This window comes from Nerophis ophidion, linkage group LG08 (assembly GCF_033978795.1).
Source record: "Nerophis ophidion isolate RoL-2023_Sa linkage group LG08, RoL_Noph_v1.0, whole genome shotgun sequence".
Lineage (NCBI taxonomy): Eukaryota > Metazoa > Chordata > Actinopteri > Syngnathiformes > Syngnathidae > Nerophis > Nerophis ophidion.
Window position 1 is genome coordinate 3,974,536 of NC_084618.1, and position 21,753 is coordinate 3,996,288.

General features: G+C 41.5%; 1 protein-coding gene across 2 annotated transcripts in view; it reads left to right on the forward strand.

Annotated features, from left to right (window-relative positions):
• The window catches only part of LOC133557215 (DNA mismatch repair protein Msh2-like), a 73,604-nt gene that overhangs the window by 6,739 nt on the left and 45,112 nt on the right, over nt 1–21,753 (forward strand). For both annotated transcript variants that reach the window (XM_061907508.1, XM_061907509.1), the window contains 4 exons: nt 5,566–5,712; nt 16,400–16,549; nt 16,630–16,763; nt 21,480–21,679. In XM_061907508.1, the coding sequence (XP_061763492.1) occupies nt 5,566–5,712; nt 16,400–16,549; nt 16,630–16,763; nt 21,480–21,679 (631 nt within the window). The remainder of the gene's footprint in view (nt 1–5,565; nt 5,713–16,399; nt 16,550–16,629; nt 16,764–21,479; nt 21,680–21,753) is intronic.

Genomic DNA, 21,753 nt, shown 5'->3' on the forward strand with positions numbered 1-21,753 from the left:
TCCAGACCAAATGTCAACCAGCAGGTTTCGGTGAGAAAATTGTGGTTAAAAAGTCGCTTCTTACCGGATATACCAGCGGAGCTTCCGTCCTGCTGCAGCTTTGTGACTTCCCTCAGAGACACTGTGCGTCAACACACCAGTGGACAAACACCTCCGACTATCAGGAAATATTAAACTCACTAAAACACTGGCAACACAATAGAAAGATAAGGGATTTCCCAGAATTATACTATTAAATGTGTTTAAAAACATCGGAATCGTTCCCAATGCAATGGCGTTTTTTTTTTTTTTAGTAGTCCTTCGCTATCAATATCCTCAAACACAAATCTTTCATCCTCACTCAAATTAATGGGGAAATTGTCGTTTTCCCGGTCCGAATAGCACTTGTTTGTTGCCGGCTCCCATTAAAATCAATGTAAATATGTGAGGAGCCATCAACATGTGACGTCATCGTCTGCGACTTCCGGTACAGGCAGGGCTTTTCTCTTAGCACCGACAGTTGCAAACTTTATCGTGGATGTTCTCTACTAAACCCTTTCAGGAAAAATATGGCAATATCGCGAAATGATGAAGTATGACAATCCAATCCAATCCACTTTATTTATATAGCACATTTAAACAACAATAACGTTTCCAAAGTGCTGCACAGCCATGTAAAAACAATTGTAAAAAAAATAAATAAAATTAAAAAAGTATATATATATAGATATATTATGCTCCACCAATGACTGAATAAAAACAAAAAATAAATAAATATAAAACCAATAAAAACAATATAAAAACAAATATGATTAAAAACTATTTTAAAGGGTAAAATCAATTAAAACAGTAAAATAGAAATCAAATTGTATAAAAAACACAGAAGACCACACAACTCACATAGTGTTAAAAGCCAAAGAATAAAAGTGGGTCTTAAGACGAGACTTAAAACACTCAACTGTGGAAGCAGTTTGAACATGGAGGGGCAGAGTGTTCCAGAGCTTAGGGCCGACCACAGAGAAGGCCCCTGTCTCCCCTGGTCTTAAGTCTGGTCTTGGGCACCACGAGCTGGAACTGGCTCTCGGACCTCAGAGCGCGAGCAGGAATGTAAATTTGGATGAGGTCCGAGATATATTGAGGTGCCAGTCCATGTAAAGATTTAAAAACAAACAGCAATGTTTTAAAATCAATTCTAAAATGAACAGGGAGCCAGTGCAAACTCTGAAGAATTGGGGTTATATGCTGGCGTTTCCTGGCCCTTGTTAAAAGTCCTGCTGCCGCGTTCTGGACTAACTGCAACCGGGAGAGAGCTTTTTGGCTACTGCCAGCATAAAGTGCATTGCAGTAGTCCAGGCCACGTGAAATAAAAGCATGCACGACTTGTTCAAAACGGTTAAAAGATAAAAACGGTTTAACCTTTACTAAAAGACGAAGGTGATAAAAACATGATTTTAAAACGCCATTGACTTGTTTGTCTAGTTTAAAATCGCTGTCTATAGTGACGCCAAGGCTGACAAATAGAATGGACCTGCTATCCCCGTTTAAATAAGAAAATCTCATTTCAGTAGGGGGCTTCACGGTGGCAGAGGGGTTAGTGCATCTGCCTCACAATACGAAGTTCCTGCAGTCCTGGGTTCAAATCCAGGCTCGGGATCTTTCTGTGTGGAGTTTGCATGTTCTCCCCGTGAATGCGTGGATTTCCTCCGGGTACTCCGGCTTCCTCCCACTTCCAAAGACATGCACCTGGGGATAGGTTGATTGGCAACACTAAATTGGCCCTAGTGTGTGAATGTTGTCTGTCTATCTGTGTCGGCCCTGCGATGAGCTGGCGACTTGTCCAGGGTGTACCCCGCCTTCCGCCCGGTTGTAGCTGAGATAGGCGCCAGCGCCCCCCGCGACCCCGAAAGGGAAAAAGCGGTAGAAAATGGATGGATGGGCATTTCAGTAGGCCTTTAAGTTAGGGCTGGGCGATATTGGCTTCTATTAATGTCGCAATATTTTTATGCCATATGTATGATGATTCTATGTATTTACATTAAAACATTCTTCTTCATACTGCATTAATATATGCTACTTTTAAACTTTCATACAGAGAGGGAAATCACAACTAAGTCAATTGACCAAAACTGTACTTATTAAATACTCTTCATTCTCTCGTGGGTGACTTTTTAAATGAAAGAACAAATTAGTAGTGCTGCTACCTTTTGTAGTAACACCTCCGCTGCATACTTTGCATATTGCTGTTGTCTGCTGAATATCTTCCCGCCAGATGATGGACCCCTTGCTGTTTTTTCGGGGCATTAATTGTTCTTCCTCCATTTGTGATCAGTTTCGCACCTTCTCTTTTGTAAAGTTACTCGCTCCGCTCTGCTTGCACCACCTGCCTCAGCTAACCATGCTGCTACCTCTTTGCACGGCGAGGGCGTATGACGCTACACGCGCGACTGTATGTGATGTATGTAAGAAAGCGGGCTTGTTTTACGTCTCTGTGAGAAGAAGAGGTGAGAAGGAGTGGGAAACACCTGTAGTGTAATGCCCGCAGCTAAAAGCAACTGCATGAGAACATATACTCGAATATTACGATATAGTCATTTTCTATATCGCACAGAGACAAACCCACGATATATCGTTTGTATCGATATAACGCCCAGTCCTAACTTAAAGGCCTACTGAAAGCCACTACTACCCACCACGCAGTCTGATAGTTTATATATCAATGATGAAATATTAACATTGCAACACATGCCAATACGGCCTTTTTAGTTTACTTAGACCAGGGGTGCCCACACTTTTTCTGCAGGCGAGCTACTTTTCAATTGACCAACTCGAGGGGATCTACCTCATTTATATATATCATTTATATTTATTTATTTATGAAAGAGACATTTTTGTAAACAAGTTAAATGATAATACAAGCATGTGTAACACATATAGATGTCTTTCTTTCACAAGGACAAGAATATAAGTTGGTGTATTACCTGATTCTGATGACTTGCATTGATTGGAATCAGACAGTAATGATGATAACGCCCACATTTTCAAATGGAGGAGAAAAAAAGTTGTCCTTTCTGTACAATACCACATGAAAGTGGTTGGTTTTTGGCATCTCATTCATCCAGCTTCCATACACTTTACAAGAAAAACATTGGCGGCAAATTCCGTAGCTTGCTTGATTGACATTCACGGCACCCGAGGGTCTTGTGAGATGACGCTGGCTGCTGCCAGTTCATTATTATGAAAAAATGACAGAGAGGAAGGCGAGAAACACATAGCTCAGTTGGTAGAGTGGCCGTGCCAGCAACTTGAGGGTTGCAGGTTCGATTCCCGCTTCCGTCATCCTAGTCACTGCCGTTGTGTCCTTGGGCAAGACACTTTACCCACCTGCTCCCAGTGCCACCCACACTGGTTTAAAAGTAACTTAGATATTGGGTTTCACTATGTAAAGTGCTTTGAGTCACTAGAGAAAAGCGCTATATAAATATAATTCACAAAAAATATATATAAATATAATTCACTTTTATTTCAACAGACTTTCGCGCCGTCCCTTCCGTCAAAACTCTAAAGGCCGACTGCACATTTCCTATCTTCACAATAAAAGCCCTGCTTCATGCTGCCTGCGCTAACAAAATAAGAGTCTCAGAAAGCTGGCGTGCACAAGTGATGTGCACGCCAGCTTTCTGAGGGATCGCTTGTGCACGCCAGTTTTACGAGACTCTGTATTTAGTTAGCGCAGGAAGCATGAAGCAGGGCTTTTATTGTGAAGATAGGAAATGTGCAGTCGGCCTTTAGAGTTTTGACGGAAGGTACGGCGCGAGAGTCTGTTGAAATAAAAAGTGTTTCTCGCCTTCCTCTCGGTCATATTTTCATAATAATGATCTTGCAGCAGCCAGCGTCATCTCACAAGACCCTCCGGTACCGTGAATGTCATTTAAGTGACGTCTTGGTGAAGATTGATGATCACTCATTTTTAGGTCTATTTTTTTTAAAAGCCTGGCTGGAGATCGACTGACACACCCCCCGCGGTCGACTGGTAGCTCGTGATCGACGTAATGGGCACTCCTGGACTAGACAAACTTTGAATGATCCACAAGGGAAATTGTTCAACACAGTAGCTTGGTTACAATGATGGAAAGTGTAAGGATGGAAAGGACAATGCAGGTATAAATAGACTAGGTATAGCAATGTAAAATATAACATATCTGCGAATATATACAATATATACTTAATATGAGTACAGTATATTATATATACAGATATATGTCTGTAACATTTATACAATATATACCAATTGCTATGTACACTATCACAGTATATTTGGCAGCCCCAGCATAAAAAGAGAGTAAGTCCAGCAGAAAATGTAATTTAATTTAATTGCAATTTTAAATTTCCGGGGAGTTTCGTCTTGAAAACGTCGTGTAATGATGACGTGTACGCAAGACGTCACAGGTTTTTAGGAAATATGAGCGCTGCACACACACACAGCTAAAAGTCTTCTGCTTTAACGGCATAATTACACAGTATTTTGGAGATCTATGTTGCTGAATCTTTTGCAATTTGTTCAATTAATATTGGAGAGGTCAAAGTAGAAAGATGGAGTTGGGAAGCTTTGGCCTTTAGCCACACAAACACACGGTGATTCCTTGTTTAAAATTCCTGGAGGTGAAACTTTACTATGGATCAGAGCGCGGTCAAGCGAACATGAATCACGACGAAATGTCAACCAGCAGGTTTCGGTGAGAAAATTGTGGTAAAAAGTCGTTTCTTACCGGAGATCAGCTGAGCTTGTGTCGTCCATAAAGCTGCCGTCGACTCCCCGGAGACATTGGCGTCAAGACACCCGTGGAGACGCACCTCCGACTATCAGGTACTGTTAAACTCACTAAAACAATAGCAACACAATAGAAAGATAAGGGATTTCCCAGAATTATCCTAGTAAATGTGTCTTAAAACATCTGAATCCGTCCCAATGCAATTGCGTTTTTTTTTTTAACTTTTTTTTTTCTAGTCCGTCGCTATCAATATCCTCAAACACAAATCTTTCATCCCCGCTCAAATTAATGGGGAAATTTTCGTTTTCTCGGTCCGAATAGCACTTTTTGTCGGAGGCTCCCATTAAAATCAATGTTAATATGTGAGGAGCCCCCACACTTGTGACGTCATCGTCTGCGACTTCCGGTAAAGGCAGGGCTTTTCTCCAGTTGCAAACTTTATCGTGGATGTTCTCTACTAAATCCTTTCAGCAAAAATATGGCAATATCGCGAAATAATCAAGTATGACACATAGAATGGACCTGCTATCCCCGTTTAAATAAGAACATCTCATTTCAGTGGGTCTTTAAGTGTTTATCTTGTAATTTAGCATGAGACAATCTGTGGGACTTATTTCAACAAGCCATAAATATGATTAGTGTTCAATGCCAAATCAAAGGATACAAACCACATCTTAGCTTTGGTTAACGTCAAACCAATCAACCGTAACAGTAATGAATTCATTTATTTTTTACAACATGCTGACGGCAAAAACGAGCTGTGGGTCGTTATTGCCGCCCTGTTAATGATTCACTGCCCCTCGCTGTGTTTTCGCAGATCGTGCAGCGTGGTGGCGTGCTGGTCTCAGACAGGAAGCGAGCCGAGTTCAGCAGCAAGGACGTGGTCCAGGACCTCAACAGGCTGCTGAGAGCTAAAAGAGGAGAGACGAAAGCCAGCAACACTCTCCCAGAGCTGGATAAACAAGTAAGGGCGCCTTGATGTGCTTCACTTTTTCCACATTGTTATATTGCAGCTTTATTCCAAAATTGAATACATTCATTTTTGTCCTCAAAAGTCTACACACAATATCCCATAATGACAAAGTAATAGTTTTTTATTTATTTACATTTTTGTAAATGTATTAAAAATAAGGTTTCAACTGATCATCCTTGAGATGTTCCTACACCTTAATTGGTCAATTTTAGAGATGTCCGATAGTCAGGGGTGTAACGGTACGTATATTTAATTGAACCGTGTCGGTTCGGAGATGTACCGTAGAGTTCCACATGGACCTATTAAGTAACGCATCGCACGTTGTGTAAACAATGCTGATCCGCCTCCGCTTGGGATGGTTTCCTGCTGGCTCCGCTGTGAACGGGACTCTCGCTGCTGTGTTGGATCCGCTTTGGACTGGACTCTCGCGACTGTTGGATCCATTATGGATTGAACTTTCACAGTATCATGTTAGACCCGCTCGACATCCATCGCTTTCCTCCTCTCCAAGGTTCTCATAGTCATCATTGTCACCGACGTCCCACTGGGTGTGAGTTTTCCTTGCCCTTATGTGGGCCTACCGAGGATGTCGTAGTGGTTTGTGCAGCCCTTTGAGACACTAGTGATTTAGGGCTATATAAGTAAACATTGATTGATTGATTGAAACAATGCACACTGAGGCACCATGAATTGATTTACGTGGACCCTGACGTAAACAAGTTGAAAAACTTATTTGGGTGTTACTATTTAGTTGTCAATTGTACGGAATATGAACTGCACTGTGCATCCATCCATCCATTTCCTACCGCTTATTCCCTTTTTGGGGGCGCTAGCACCTATCTCAGCTACAATCGGGCGGAAGGCGGGGTACACCCTGGACAAGTCGCATTGCACTGTGTAATCTACTAATAAAAGTTTCAATCAATCAAAAAAAAACACACGGCATGCTAGCAGCGAACGGGCTACGATAGACTGACCACACCTCCTCTTTTGCGGGGCTGTCCGGGTGGAATTTCTTAAATGCCTCAGATGTCCGGCATTTTAAGTTAGAGTTGCGTGTATTTTCAATGTTGGGGCGACATAGCTCGGTTGGTAGAGTGGCCGTGCCAGCAACTTGAGGGTTGCAGGTTCGATTCCCGCTTCCGCCATCCTAGTCACTGCCGTTGTGTCCTTGGGCAAGACACTTTACTCACCTGCTCCCAGTGCCACCCACACTGGTTTAAGTGTAACTTGGATATTGGGTTTCACTATGTAAAGCGCTTTGAGTCACTAGAGAAAAGCGCTATATAAATATAATTCACTTCACTTCACTTCAATGTACGTTCAGGGTTAAGAAGAGGTTAAAAACAAAACAAATTGTGCGCAGCAACATTCGTGAGGGAGGGGCAGAGAGCTAAAAAGTTATGATAAGCGCACGTGCGTCGCCAGACTCTGCTTCGTAACCATAGATTTATCAGATTTTATTTTTTATTATCTATAGCAGGGGTGTCAAAAGTGTGCCCCGGAGGCCATTTGCAGCCCACAGCTAATGTTTTAAAGGACCACGGCACATTCTAAAAATACTACTAAAATAACCAAAACATAAGCAAAAGTGAAATAAAAAAGCTTAAAGGCTAAATGTAATTTAGAAAAAGTTGCAACGTTGACTCATAAAACAAAGCCGTTTTTTTTTTTTTTCAAACTGTCATTGCTCAAAACATAATATTGTATCAAAATCAATGTTATTATGAATTATTGACTTAGCCAAGTTTACGATTACTTCACATCAAATATCCCGTTAAGAAAAGTATTTTTGTTGGAAGATTCTGCAAATTTGGTAAATAAATAACCCAAAAATGTATATTTAGTTGCTTTCTTACTGTACCGAAAATGAACCCAACCGTGACCTCTGAACCGAGGTACGTACTGAACCGAAATTTTTGTGTACCGTTACACCCCTACGGATAATAGCTTTTTTGCCGATATTCCGATATTGTCCAACTCTTAATTACCAATTCCGATATCAACCGATACTGATATATGCAGTCGTAGAATTAACACATTACTATGCCTAATTTTGTTGTGATGCCCTGCTGGATGCATTAAACAATGTAACAAGGTTTTCCAAAATAAATTAATCAATCAATCAATCAATGTTTACTTATATAGCCCTAAATCACTAGTGTCTCAAAGGGCTGCACAAACCACCACGACATCCTCGGTAGGCCCACATAAGGGCAAGGAAAACTCACACCCAGTGGGACATTGGTGACAATAATGACTATGAGAACCTTAGGAGGAAAGCAATGGATGTCGAGCAGGTCTAACATGATACTGTGAAAGTTCAATCCACAATGGATACAACACAGTCGCGAGAGTCCAGTCCAAACACAGCAGCGAGAGTCCCGTTCACAGCGGAGCCAGCAGGAAACCATCCCAAGGGTAGCGGACCAGCAGCGCAGAGATGTCCCCAGCCGATACACAGAGGGACATAGAAGAAAAAGAAAAGAAACGGCAGATCAACTGGTCTAAAAAGGGAGTCTATTTAAAGGCTAGAGTATACAAATGAGTTTTAAGGTGAGACTTAAAGGCTTCTACTGAGGTGGCATCTCGAACTGTTACCGGGAGGGCATTCCAGAGTACTGGAGCCCGAACGGAAAATGCTCTATAGCCCGCAGACTTTTTTTGGGCTTTGGGAATCACTAATAAGCCGGAGTCCTTTGAACGGAGATTTCTTGCCGGGACATATGGTACAATACAATCGGCAAGATAAGATGGAGCTAGACCGTGTAGTATTTTATACGTAAGTAGTAAAACCTTAAAGTCACATCTTAAGTGCACAGGAAGCCAGTGCAGGTGAGCCAGTACAGGCGTAATGTGATCAAACTTTCTTGTTCTTGTCAAAAGTCTAGCAGCCGCATTTTGTACCAACTGTAATCTTTTAATGCTAGACATGGGGAGACCCGAAAATAATATGTTACAGTAGTCGAGGCGAGACGTAACAAACGCATGGATAATGATCTCAGCGTCTTTAGTGGACAGAATGGAGCGAATTTTAGCGATGTTACGGAGATGAAAGAAGGCTGTTTTAGTAACGCTTTTAATGTGTGCCTCAAAGGAGAGAGCTGGGTCGAAGATAATACCCAGATTCTTTACCGTGTCGCCTTGTTTAATTGTTTGGTTGTCAAATGTTAGAGTTGTATTATTAAATAGAGTTCGGTGTCTAGCAGGACCGATAATCAGCATTTCCGTTTTTTTGGCGTTGAGTTGCAAAAAGTTAGCGGACATCCATTGTTTAATTTCATTAAGACACGCCTCCAGCTGACTACAATCCGGCGTGTTGGTCAGCTTTAGGGGCATGTAGAGTTGGGTGTCATCAGCATAACAGTGAAAGCTAATACCGTATTTGCGTATGATGTCACCTAGCGGCAGCATGTAGATGCTGAAGAGTGCAGGGCCAAGGACCGAACCCTGGGGAACTCCACACGTTACCTTAACGTAGTCCGAGGTCACATTGTTATGGGAGACACACTGCATCCTATCAGTAAGATAAGAGTTAAACCAAGACAGGGCTAAGTCTGACATACCAATTCGTGTTTTGATACGTTCTAATAAAATATTATGATCGACGGTATCGAAAGCAGCGCTAAGATCGAGGAGCAGCAACATAGATGACGCATCAGAATCCATCGTTAGCAATAGATCATTAGTCATTTTTGCGAGGGCTGTCTCCGTGGAGTGATTTGCCCTGAAACCGGATTGAAAGGTTTCACATAGATTGTTAGACGCTAAGTGTTCATTTAACTGCTCCGCAACAATTTTTTCAAGGATTTTTGAAATAAAGGGAAGGTGAGACACCGGTCGGTAATTTACCATGAGGTCAGGATCGAGGTTAGGTCTTTTAAGAAGAGGATGAATAACCGCTTTTTTGAATGCTAGGGGAACAGTGCCCGAGGAGAGTGATAAGTTTATAATATTTAGCACTGATGGACCTAATAATACAAAAAGCTCCTTGATCATTTTCCCAGGAAGAGGGTCAAGTAAACATGTTGTCTGTTTTATTCCATTTACACGTTGTAACAATTCCTCTAATGTTATTTCCTCAAAACGAGAGAAACTATTTTGGAGGGCAGTATCCGCCGTATATACAATCGTGTCAGTGTTAATAGAACCCCGTTGTAGCTGGGACGCATTGTCTTTAATCTCCTTTCTAATGACTTCAATTTTCTTATTAAAGAATTGCATAAAGTCATCAGCTGAGTGGGTTGAGCTACTGGAAGGAATCCCTTGTTGGGTTAGCGATGCTACCGTACTAAACAAAAATTTAGGATCGTTTTTATTACGGTGGATGAGATTTGAGTAATATTTAATATTTAAGTAATATTTAAATTAAGTCAAGTTATGGGAAAAAAAATTGCCAACATGGCACTGCCATATTTATTATTGAAGTCACAAAGTGCATTATTTTTTTTAACATGCCTCAAAACAGCAGCTTGCAATTTGGGACATGCTCTCCCTGAGATATCATGAAATGGTTGAGGCAGGGGTGTATATTGTAGCATCCCGGAAGAGTTAGTGCTGCAAGGGGTTCTGGGTATTTGTTCTGTTGTGTTACGGTGCAAATGTTCTCCCGAAATGTGTTTGTCATTCTTGTTTGATGTGGATTCACAGTGTAGCGCACATTTGTAACTGTAACAGTGTTAAAGGCCTGTCGTGTAATGCCAGCAGATAAAGGCAACTGTGTGAGAACATATACTCGAATATCACAATAGTTATTTTCTATATCGCACAGAGACAAACCCGAAATATATCGCGTGTATCGATGTACGTCGCCCAGCCCTACCTCCGCCACAGAGCTAATGTTTTCGCCAGGGTTGTTTTGTCGTTTTTTTAGCAACATAACTCAAAAAGTTACTTTGGAGAAGAAAAAAAAACACACTTTACTTCCTGCTTCCTCTCTCTCTCCTTTACACGACGCACAACCCCAGATTGCTGTCCCGGGCTGCGCAGAGGATTCTGGGAGATGTGATTTATTTTCAGACCGGCCAAAGCAAAAGTGCTAAGACTACACTCACCAAGTTTATGATACATTGTCCCACCAAATTAGGCGCTAATGTAGTTTTAATTTATAGTAATCATGCAAATAACAAAATGTAAGGATATAAAAATATATTTGTCATTACTCTAGAAGTGTTTACCATTGTACTGTAAATGTAAGGTAAATATGTTTATTCTAATTAAAATAAATAAATAAATGGACTAATTTTTTGTAAGCAAAAAATGTACTTATGTAAATATTCAACATATTAAAGTGTGTATTTTTCCAGATGAAAAATTATGTTGGGCGTTGTCCTTTTCTTTTGTTGCCATCACAGCATTCTCGCGCGTCAGTCGGTTTCTTGAGCTCATATTGCCCATCTAATTTGAAGCTGAAATTTTACCTTATGTAACCTTATTTTTTCCTCTTCATATGTGTTACTTTTTGCGGAACTTCCCATTAAAGGAGTTGCGAGTAGGGAGGCGATGTCCGTAAATCAGGGGTGCCCATTACGTCAATCGCGAGCTACCGGTCGACCGCGGAGGGTGTGTCAGTCGATCGCCAGCCAGGCTTTTAAAAAAAATAGACCTAAAAATTAGCGATCACAAATCTTCACCAAGACGTCACTTGATTGACATTCACGGCACCCGAAGGTCTTGTGAGACGACGCTGGCTGCTGCCAGTTCATTATTAAGAAAAAATGACCGACAGGAAAACGAGAAACACTTTTAATTTCAACAGAATTTCGCGCCGTACCTTCCGTCAAAACTCTAAAGGCCGACTGCACATTTCCTATCTTCACAATAAAAGCCCTGCTTCATGCTGCCTGCGCTAACAAAATAGGAGTCTCGGAAAGCTGGCGTGCACATCCGAGCAAGCTAGGGAATTTGCCGCCAATGTTTTTCTTGTAAAGTGTATGGAAGCTGGATAAATAAGATGCCAAAAACCAACCACTTTCATGTGGTATTGAACAGAAAGGAGGACTTTTTTTCTCCTCCATTCAAAAATAAGGGCGTTATCATCACTACTGTGATTCCAATCAATGCAAGCCATCAGAATCAGGTAATACACCAACTTATATTCTTGTTTTCGTGAAAGAAAGACATCTATATGTGTTACACATGCTTGTATTATCATTAAACACATTTAACTTGTTAACAAAAACGTCTCTTTCATAAATAAATCAATCAATCAATCAATGTTTACTTATATAGCCCTAAATCACTAGTGTCTCAAAGGGTTGCACAAACCACCACGACATCCTCGGTAGGCCCACATAAGGGCAAGGAAAACTCACACCCAGTGGGACATCGGTGACAATGATGACTATGAGAACCTTAGAGAGGAGGAAAGCAATGGATGTCGAGCGGGTCTAACATGATACTGTGAAAGTTCAATCCACAATGGATCCAACACAGTCGCGAGAGTCCAGTCCAAAGCGGATCCAACACAGCAGCGAGAGTCCCGTTCACAGCGGAGCCAGCAGGAAACCATCCCAAGCGGAGGCGGATCATTATCGCAGAGATGTCCCCAGCCGATACACAGGCAAGCAGTACATGGCCACCGGATCGGACCGGACCCCCTCCACAAGGGAGAGTGGGACATAGAAGAAAAAGAAAAGAAACGGCAGATCAACTGGTCTAAAAAGGGAGTCTATTTAAAGGCTAGAGTATACAAATGAGTTTTAAGGTGAGACTTAAATGCTTCTACTGAGGTGGCATCTCGAACTGTTACCGGGAGGGCATTCCAGAGTACTGGAGCCCGAACGGAAAACGCTCTATAGCCCGCAGACTTTTTTTGGGCTTTGGGAATCACTAACAAGCCGGAGTCCTTTGAACGCAGATTTCTTGCCGGGACATATGGTATATGAATGAGGTAGATCCCCTTGATTTGGTCTGTCTGTGTTGGCCCTGCGATGAGGTGGCGACTTGTCCAGGGTGTAAACCGCCTTCAGCCCGATTGTAGCTGAGATAGGCACCAACGCCCCCCCGCGACCCCAAAGGGAATAAGCGGTAGAAAATGGATGGATGGATGGATGGAAAAGTAGCTCGCCTGCAGAAAAGGTTTGGGCACCCCTGCCGTAAATCCTGTGTGTGAGTTTGCGTCCCGCTCTCCGCCCACTGAGACACTCAGTTAATTCTACTATTAAATAAACGTGCAGTGCACAGAGTGAGACCTCTTTCTCCCTGTTTGAAGCGAGAGACTAAGAAAACAAACACACAACAGACATACAATTAATATTATTAATAATACCTTATTAACTTTATTATCATTTATTGTTTGATTGATTACTTAATAACTATCGGACCAGGCCTTGCTTCGATATCGGGTCTATTGACAGATATAAGTTTGAACTATACGCTACAACAGTGAAAGATGCATGCGCATGTACAAGTCAGTCTGCCCCGCGGTAGAGAAAAAGTACAGCTTATTAACTGAAACTGAAATAAAATGGCGGACTCGCCCAAAGCTCTTCGGCTAAACCACTACTATGTATGTAGACATCTGCTGACGTGTTTAAGGCAAAATACGTCTCTAAAGTTTCAAATTCCTAACGACTCGTTTGAAGCAAGTTTGGAATAAGGAAAGATTGTGTTATAAATATCTCTGCGGTTTTTCCATGGTTGGATTTCACATTTTCGGGACTTATGCAGATCCCAAACATACACAAACATGTACCAATAGGTAAGAAAAGTTGGTTTTGCAAAATAAGATCCCTTTTTAACTCTTTTACCACAGTCACGTTGTTTACGGCGTTAAACAAAGGTTTATTGTACAACACACATGATTGAGCGCTTTTGTTGACATATGACTGGAGGGGAGGGGCTAAGGGTTCATTGTCAATGGGGGAAAAAAAACAGGTCAGTTTATGTCAACAAAGGTCCTTTCTTCTCCGTGATAGCACACATAAAGGACTGCCTCAGAAAATTACAATTAGTAATGCAACTAAAAATATGAAAATGTCAAACATTCTGGATTCTTAACTCAACTGAAATATTGCAAGCCTTTTGTCCTTTTAATATTGCTGATTACAGCATGTAGCTTAAGAAAACTCAAAAATCCTATTTCAAAAATGTGAATATTTCCTCAGACCAAGTTAAAAAAAAGATTTATAACAGCAAAACAAAATCAAACATTAGAAAATGGTTGGGAATCCTTTTGCACGAATTACTGCCTCAATCCGGCGTGGCATGGAGGCAATCAGCCTGTGGCATTGCTGAGGTGTTACGGATGCCCAGGATGCTTCAATAGCGGCCTATAGCTCATTTGCATTATTGGGTCTGGTGTCTTTCAGCTTCATTTTCACAATACCCCAAAAATTCTCTATGGGGTTCAGGTCAGGGGAATTGGCAGGCCAATCGAGGACATTAATGCCATGGTCAGTACACCTCATTGATGCAGTAATCCGTGCAAAAGGATTCCCAACCAAGTACCGAGTGCATCTATAGACATTTTCAAATGTTTAATTTTGTTTTGCTGTTCTAAATCTTTTTTTACTTGGTCTGAGGAAATATTCACATTTCTTTAGATACAATTTCTGAGTTTTCTTAAGCTGTATGCCATAATAAGCAATATTAAAATAATAAATGGCTTGCAATATTTCAGTTGATGTGTAATGAATCCAGAATGTATGACATTTTCATGTTTTTAGTTGCATTACAGAAAATAAGACTATCACAATAGTCTAATTTTCTGAGACATTCCTGTACAAGAAAACAATGTTCACAAAGTGTGGTTGGTTAAAAAATCCTTTATCATCGCTCATTCGCCTAACGTCTTCTAACAAAGTTGTCTGAACTTTGTGATTTTGACGAGATACAAGTCCCATTCTTTCTTGCCTCTTCTTCTCAAAGAGACGTAAACAAGTGCACCTTCTTACCTACGTCATGCGCCCAACGTCACACGCCCTCCCCGAACAGAGAGGTAGCTACATGGGTAACATTAGCTGTGATGCTAACGGTTCGTTGCGAGTGGTAATATGAGAGAGAGAAGGTGCCAATCTGGTAATAAATGAAGGAAGAATATTCCCAAGAAAAACAACACGGGGTCCAACGTCTGGCGCTGGTTTGGCTTCAAGCAGGAATATGTTCATCAATTATGCGTCTAAAGCGTTGCTACAAAAAGTAGCAGCACTTCTATTTGATTTTCTATTATGCAGCTCATTTTTATTTGACACTTATTGAAATATCTTCTGTGACATCATGCACAAATGTGCACTATATTTGTTTTAAACAAAAGGTTTTACTACTTACGTACAAAATACTACACGGTCTAGCTCCATTCTATCTTGCCGATTGTATTGTACCATATGTCCCGGCAAGAAATCTGCCTTCAAAGGACTCCGGCTTATTAGTGATTCCCAAAGCCCAAAAAAAGTCTGCGGGCTATAGAGCGTTTTCATTTCGGGCTCCAGTACTCTGGAATGCCCTCCCGGGAAAAGTTCGAGATGCCACCTCAGTAAAAGCATTTAAGTCTCACCTTAAAACTCATTTGTATACTCTAGCCTTTAAATAGACTCCCTTTTTAGACCAGTTGATCTGCCGTTTCTTTTCTTTTTCTCCTATGTCCCACTCTCCCTTGTGGAGGGGGTCCGGTCCGATCCGGTGGCCATGTACTGCTTGCCTGTGTATCGGCTGGGGACATCTCTGCGCTGCTGATCCGCCTCCGCTTGGGATGGTTTCCTGCTGGCTCCGCTGTGAACGGGACTCTCGCTGCTGTGTTTGATCCGCTTTGGACTGGACTCTCGCGACTGTGTTGGATCCATTATGGATTGAACTTTCACAGTATCATGTTAGACCCGCTCGACATCCATTGCTTTCCTCCTCTCCAAGGTTCTCATAGTCATCATTGTCACCGACGTCCCACTGGGTGTGAGTTTTCCTTGCCCTTATGTGGGCCTACCGAGGATGTCGTAGTGGTTTGTGCAGCCCTTTGAGACACTAGTGATTTAGGGATATATAAGTAAACATTGATTGATTGATTGATTGATTGATTGATTGATTGATTGATTGATTGATAAACTAATGTAGTGGCGTTCTGTACAAAAAGTGCACTTTAATGTTATCTTAGTGACATCATGCACAAAAGTGCACTAATAGCTTGTTTTAAAATGTCTCTGACAATCTTGCACTTTCTGTTTTGACATGACATGAAAGTTTGTGCCACTGCTTAATAACTGTTTAATAAATACAGTTTTGCTAAATTGACTTAGTTGTGATTTCCCTCTCTGCATGAAAGTTTAAAATGAGCATACGTTAATGCAGTACAAACAAGAATATTTTAATGTAGACACATAGAATCATCATGCTGCTGTGATTTTATGCATCAAGTGTTCATTCAAGGCTAAGGCAAAATATCGCGATGATATATGGTGCCTCGTGACGTGGCTTAAAAATATCGAGATATTGATAAAAGGCCATATCGCCCAGCCCTACTTATATTATTAAATACAATATAAAAATGGCCAAAGTGGCACAGTATCAATAATATTAACAAAATTGATAGTTGTTTGTTTAAAACATTTGCCAAAAATAAATGTTCTTTTTTAATCCATTTTTAAAAATAAAATCAACTTTTTAGTAAATTCAAAAATCTTGATTTGGATGTGAGTCGATTTTTTTTTGTGAGCATCCCTAATTATCACTGCGTCCTCCTCCACAGGTGGCCATGTCCTGTTTGGCAGCCGTGGTGCGTTACCTGGAGCTGCTGTCCGACGAGTCCAACTTTGACTCCTTCAGTTTGACCCCGCTGGACCTGGGCCAGTACATGAGGCTGGACAACGCCGCCGTGAGAGCGCTCAACCTCTTCCAGGTAGATACTTTGCCCCCGTCACGTCTGTTCCGTCGGTGCGGCGGAGCACACTTGTTGATGTCCCGTTTGCCGTCCTCCAGGGTGCGCCCGACGACACCAGCGGGGCTCACTCATTGGCCGGTTTGCTTAACAAGTGCCGCACGCCTCAGGGCCAGCGGCTTATCAACCAATGGATCAAACAGCCGCTCTTGGACAGAACCAAAATAGAGGAGAGGTAATGAACCATAGTCTGTAAACTTGGATATTCCTTAGAGTAGTCTGTGTACAGGTTGTATTGCCGTATACATGTACGATCAACACACAACCATTGTTGTGTCAATAGCTGGCAATACAAGGGAGTGCAGCTCATAGTGAACAAATTGTGTGGTTGCTGTGACTATGTAGTGTGAGTGCCATTCTTGTTTAGCACTGCCGCAGTGCTCTTGGGTATGGAATTGAGCAGGGCTACTCAGATTGTTACTGGAATCAATCAATCAATCAATCAATGTTTACTTATATAGCCCTAAATCACTAGTGTCTCAAAGGGCTGCACAAACCACCACGACATCCTCGGTAGGCCCACATAAGGGCAAGGAAAACTCACACCCAGTGGGACGTCGGTGACAATAATGACTATGAGAACCTTAGAGAGGAGGAAAGCAATGGATGTCGAGCGGGTCTAACATGATACTGTGAAAGTTCAATCCACAATGGATCCAACACAGTCGCGAGAGTCCAGTCCAAAGCGGATCCAACACAGCAGCGAGAGTCCCGTTCACAGCGGAGCCAGCAGGAAACCATCCCAAGCGGAGGCGGATCAGAGATGTCCCCAGCCGATACACAGGCAAGCAGTACATGGCCACCGGATCGGACTGGACCCCCTCCACAGGGGAGAGTGGGACATAGAAGAAAAAGAAAAGAAACAGCAGATCAACTGGTCGAAAAAGGGAGTCTATTTAAAGGCTAGAGTATACAAATGAGTTTTAAGGTGAGACTTAAATGCTTCTACTGAGGTGGCATCTCGAACTGTTACCGGGAGGGCATTCCAGAGTATTGGAGCCCGAACGGAAAACGCTCTATAGCCCGCAGACTTTTTTTGGGCTTTGGGAATCACTAACAAGCCGGAGTCCTTTGAACGCAGATTTCTTGCCGGGACATATGGTACAATACAATCGGCAAGATAGGATGGAGCTAGACCGTGTAGTATTTTATACGTAAGTAGTAAAACCTTAAAGTCACATCTTAAGTGCACAGGAAGCCAGTGCAGGTGAGCCAGTATAGGTATATATGTATGTATATATGTATATAAAGGTATATACAGTACAGGCGTAATATGATCAAACTTTCTTGTTCTTGTCAAAAGTCTAGCAGCCGCATTTTGTACCAACTGTAATCTTTTAATGCTAGACATGGGGAGACCCGAAAATAATATGTTACAGTAGTCGAGGCGAGACGTAACAAACGCATGGATAATGATCTCAGCGTCTTTAGTGGACAGAATGGAGCGAATTTTAGCGATATTACGGAGATGAAAGAAGGCCGTTTTAGTAACGCTTTTAATCTGTGCCTCAAAGGAGAGAGTTGGGTCGAAGATAATACCCAGATTTTTTACCCTGTCATCTTGTTTAATTGTTTGGTTGTCAAATGTTAGAGTTGTATTATTAAATAGAGTTCGGTGTCTAGCAGGACCGATAATCAGCATTTCCGTTTTTTTGGCGTTGAGTTGCAAAAAGTTAGCGGACATCCATTGTTTAATTTCATTAAGACAGAATCCTCTTCCGCTCCTTGATGACATCACTCCTCACGCGCCGCCATCTTCCTTCCTTCCTTCCTGTCGCCTAAGAATGCCCCACAGGTGCTTATGTAATTGGGTGCAGGTGTGGAGGAGACACACCTGTCCACTTTTTTCTCTTCACCAAGAAGCCACTGGTCATCTTAGAGGTGTGTCCCGATACAACTTTATCACTTCCGCTGCGATACCGATCAGATATATCAGTGCTAATCATCCATCCATCCATCCCATTTATCCATTTCTACTGCCTCTCCCTTTCGGGGCCGCGGGGCGGTGCTGGAGCTTATCCCAGCTGCATTCGGGCGGAAGACGGGGTAGCGCTAATCATACATACTTTAATTATTTTGTAGTGTGGAATGTTAGAAAAAGGTTTAATCCAGTGAAATTACCCCAAAAAAACACATTAGATTTGAAAAAAACTAACATATTTCTTTATTAACCATATGGAATGGACTTATCCTGTCTTTAAGTTGAAGTGAAGTGGTAATTGGGTTTTTTTGTGACAATTTAAGCTCATGACACAGTAAGTTGATAGGACTCGTTTGTTACTGGATACTTTCTAATAATCTTCCGTATTGGAGTTTATATATGATAAGCTTCTTTATTGGAGATTCTGTGAGTAATACACAACTATAATTATTTGATACTTGTTTATATTGACAAGTGCTGTTTTAGACTGCAATATTGTACAATTAAGGACGCTTGTTATAAAATGTCCAGCTTGTGTGCTTAGCTGTTGTGTAGCTGCTAGCGCAGACCTGGGCAAACTAAGGACGCTGCGCTTCTCTGCTCATTCCTTGTTTGGTTTTTCATTTGTAAATCTTAGATTTAACTTTTTGGTACTTTTGCGTGGTATCGACGCTCACGCTGACCGCAATGTGGGACCACGCGATCCGAGCCATGGCGAGCACCCACGCTATCATCGCCGCGTCGGTTTTCGTGGCGACCGTGGTGCCCGCTGCTCTCGTACCTGGTTTCTCGGTGTATGGAACCCACCTTCTGTGGTTGTACTCGGTGTCCGGGGCGGTCACCTTGGTCAGTGTCGCCATCTTCTGGCTGGTCGGCATCTCCCCGCCGACCAAGGAGCACACATTGGGATACAAGGTCAGGATCTAAGGCAGACCTGGGCAAATGAAGACCCGAGGGCCACATGCGGCCCGTTAAGCTTTCTAATCTGACAATTTTTTTTTTTTTTAATCTTTAAGATGGAAAGTGTAGCTGCCATTATGATGTGCAGTGATGTTTTCTAATGACCGTAAGTCTTCAACTGTACAAAGTATTTCAATGGTTGAAATCTGCACTTTTAATCTACGTCACAGCAGCTCAGACCAAGCAGTGTGGGTGGGAAGCGTTTCCACAGACGTGGAAGGAGATTTCACAACAAAGTTCTAAAGCTTTGTGATGTATCAGATATATCAGATTATAGGTGGGTTTATTTTGTACCCTTCGTGTTCGTATTTCACTGTTTATTTGCATTTTTGTCGCGTTTCCGTCGATTGTAAAATATGTCGATCGAAAGGGGGTGTGACATTCATATTTTGTCAATATTCAGTGTTTTATCGTTCATAGAAAAATGTAAAATTACATTACGTTTTTTAAGGCGGTCTGTCATAACGTTTTTAGCATTTAATCAGACATTATTGTGAGGTTTTGTATTAGTGTTCCTTAGTGCTGCGAATCTTTGTGTGTCCCACGATTCAATTCAATATTGATTCTTGGGATCACGATTTGATACAAAATCGATATTTTTTTTTTCAATTCAACATGATTCTCGATTCAAAAACAATTTTTTCCCCGATTTAAAAGGATTCTGTATTCATTTAATACATAGATTTCAGCAGGATCTACCCCAGTCTGCTGACATGCAAGCAGAGTAGTATATTTTTGTAAAAAGCTTTTATAATTGTAAAGGAAAATGTTTATGGTTGGCGCCTTGCATGGCAGCTCCCTCCATCAGTGTGTGAATGTGTGTGTGAATGGGTAAATGTGGAAGTAGTGTCAAAGCGCTTTGAGTACCTTGAAGGTAGAAAAGCGCTATACAAGTACAACCCATTTATCATTTATTTATTTAATTGCAATAATGTAAATTTGTCTTAACTATTAAACGAACCAAAAATACGACTTATTTTATCCTTTTGAAAATATTGGACACAGTGTGTTGTCAAGCTTATGAGATGCCATGCAAGTGTAAGCCACTGTGATTCTATTGTTCTTTTTTTACTTAGTTTTATACATTTCTAATGATAATGTCAATGAGGGATTTTTAATCACTGCTATGCTGAAATTATAACTAATATTGATACTGTTGTTGATAATATTCATTTTTGTTTCACTACTTTTGGTTTGTTCTGTGTCGTGTTTGTGTCTCCTCTCAATTGCTTTGTTTATTGCAGTTCTGAGTGTTGCTGGGTCACGTTTGGTTTTGGAATTGGATTGCATTGTTAGGGTATTGCTGTGCATTGTTTTGTTGGATTGATAAAAAAAATAATAATTAGAAAATAAATAAATTGATTTTTTTTAAATGAGAATCGATTCTGAATCGCACAACGTGACAATCGCGATTCAAATTCGAATCGATTTTTTCCCACACCCCTAGTGTTCCTAAAAACACATTTTTTTCCTCTAACTGTGGCCTCCCGAGTTAAAAAATAATTGCCCAGGCCTGTGCTAGCTCCTAGTAGCCTATAGTCCACGATGTTTACCATTTTGTAAATTACTTGACCAAAATAGAAGAAAAGACCAACCTTATGTGTTTACTGGAAGACATTTAGATGTTAACTGACTGTCCAGCTTTGCACACATAAACACTACAGGTTCAGATATTTTGTTTGCAAGCCCTTATCATCCCATACTTTTTAAAAACATTTTTTTTATCAGACTGCTATCCCTAAACTGACATGACATTGCTGGAATCAGTCTCGTGCAGCTCCGTGCTTGACTGTGGATACAATTTCTTCTAACTTGTGTTGCCGGTCCACACAAAAACGTGTCTTTGTGTGGACTCATTTTTAGTATACTGTAACACTGTAAGGCTGTACACTGACTACTCTAAAGTAGATCCCAAATGTACTTTCAATAGTATTTGTTCGTTGAGAGGGTGAGATAACATACGCGCAGAAATGTGTGTCACGGTTGTTTTGACACTATTTGTGTTTGCAGGCTAGACCTGGTGGAGAGTTTTGTGTGTGACTCGGAGCTGAGGCAGACCTGTCAGGAGGACTTGCTGCGCCGCTTCCCCGATCTCCAGCGCCTTGCCAAGAAGTTCCACCGCCACAGCGCCAACTTGCAGGATTGTTACCGCGTGCACCAGGCCGTCAGCCACCTTCCTGCCCTCGTCGCCGCACTGGAAAGATATTCAGGTGTCAAAAATGGATATTGTCTAGTAAACAACCACTTTATCTGTGCGTGAAACGTTTCCTGTAAAATGTCCGTA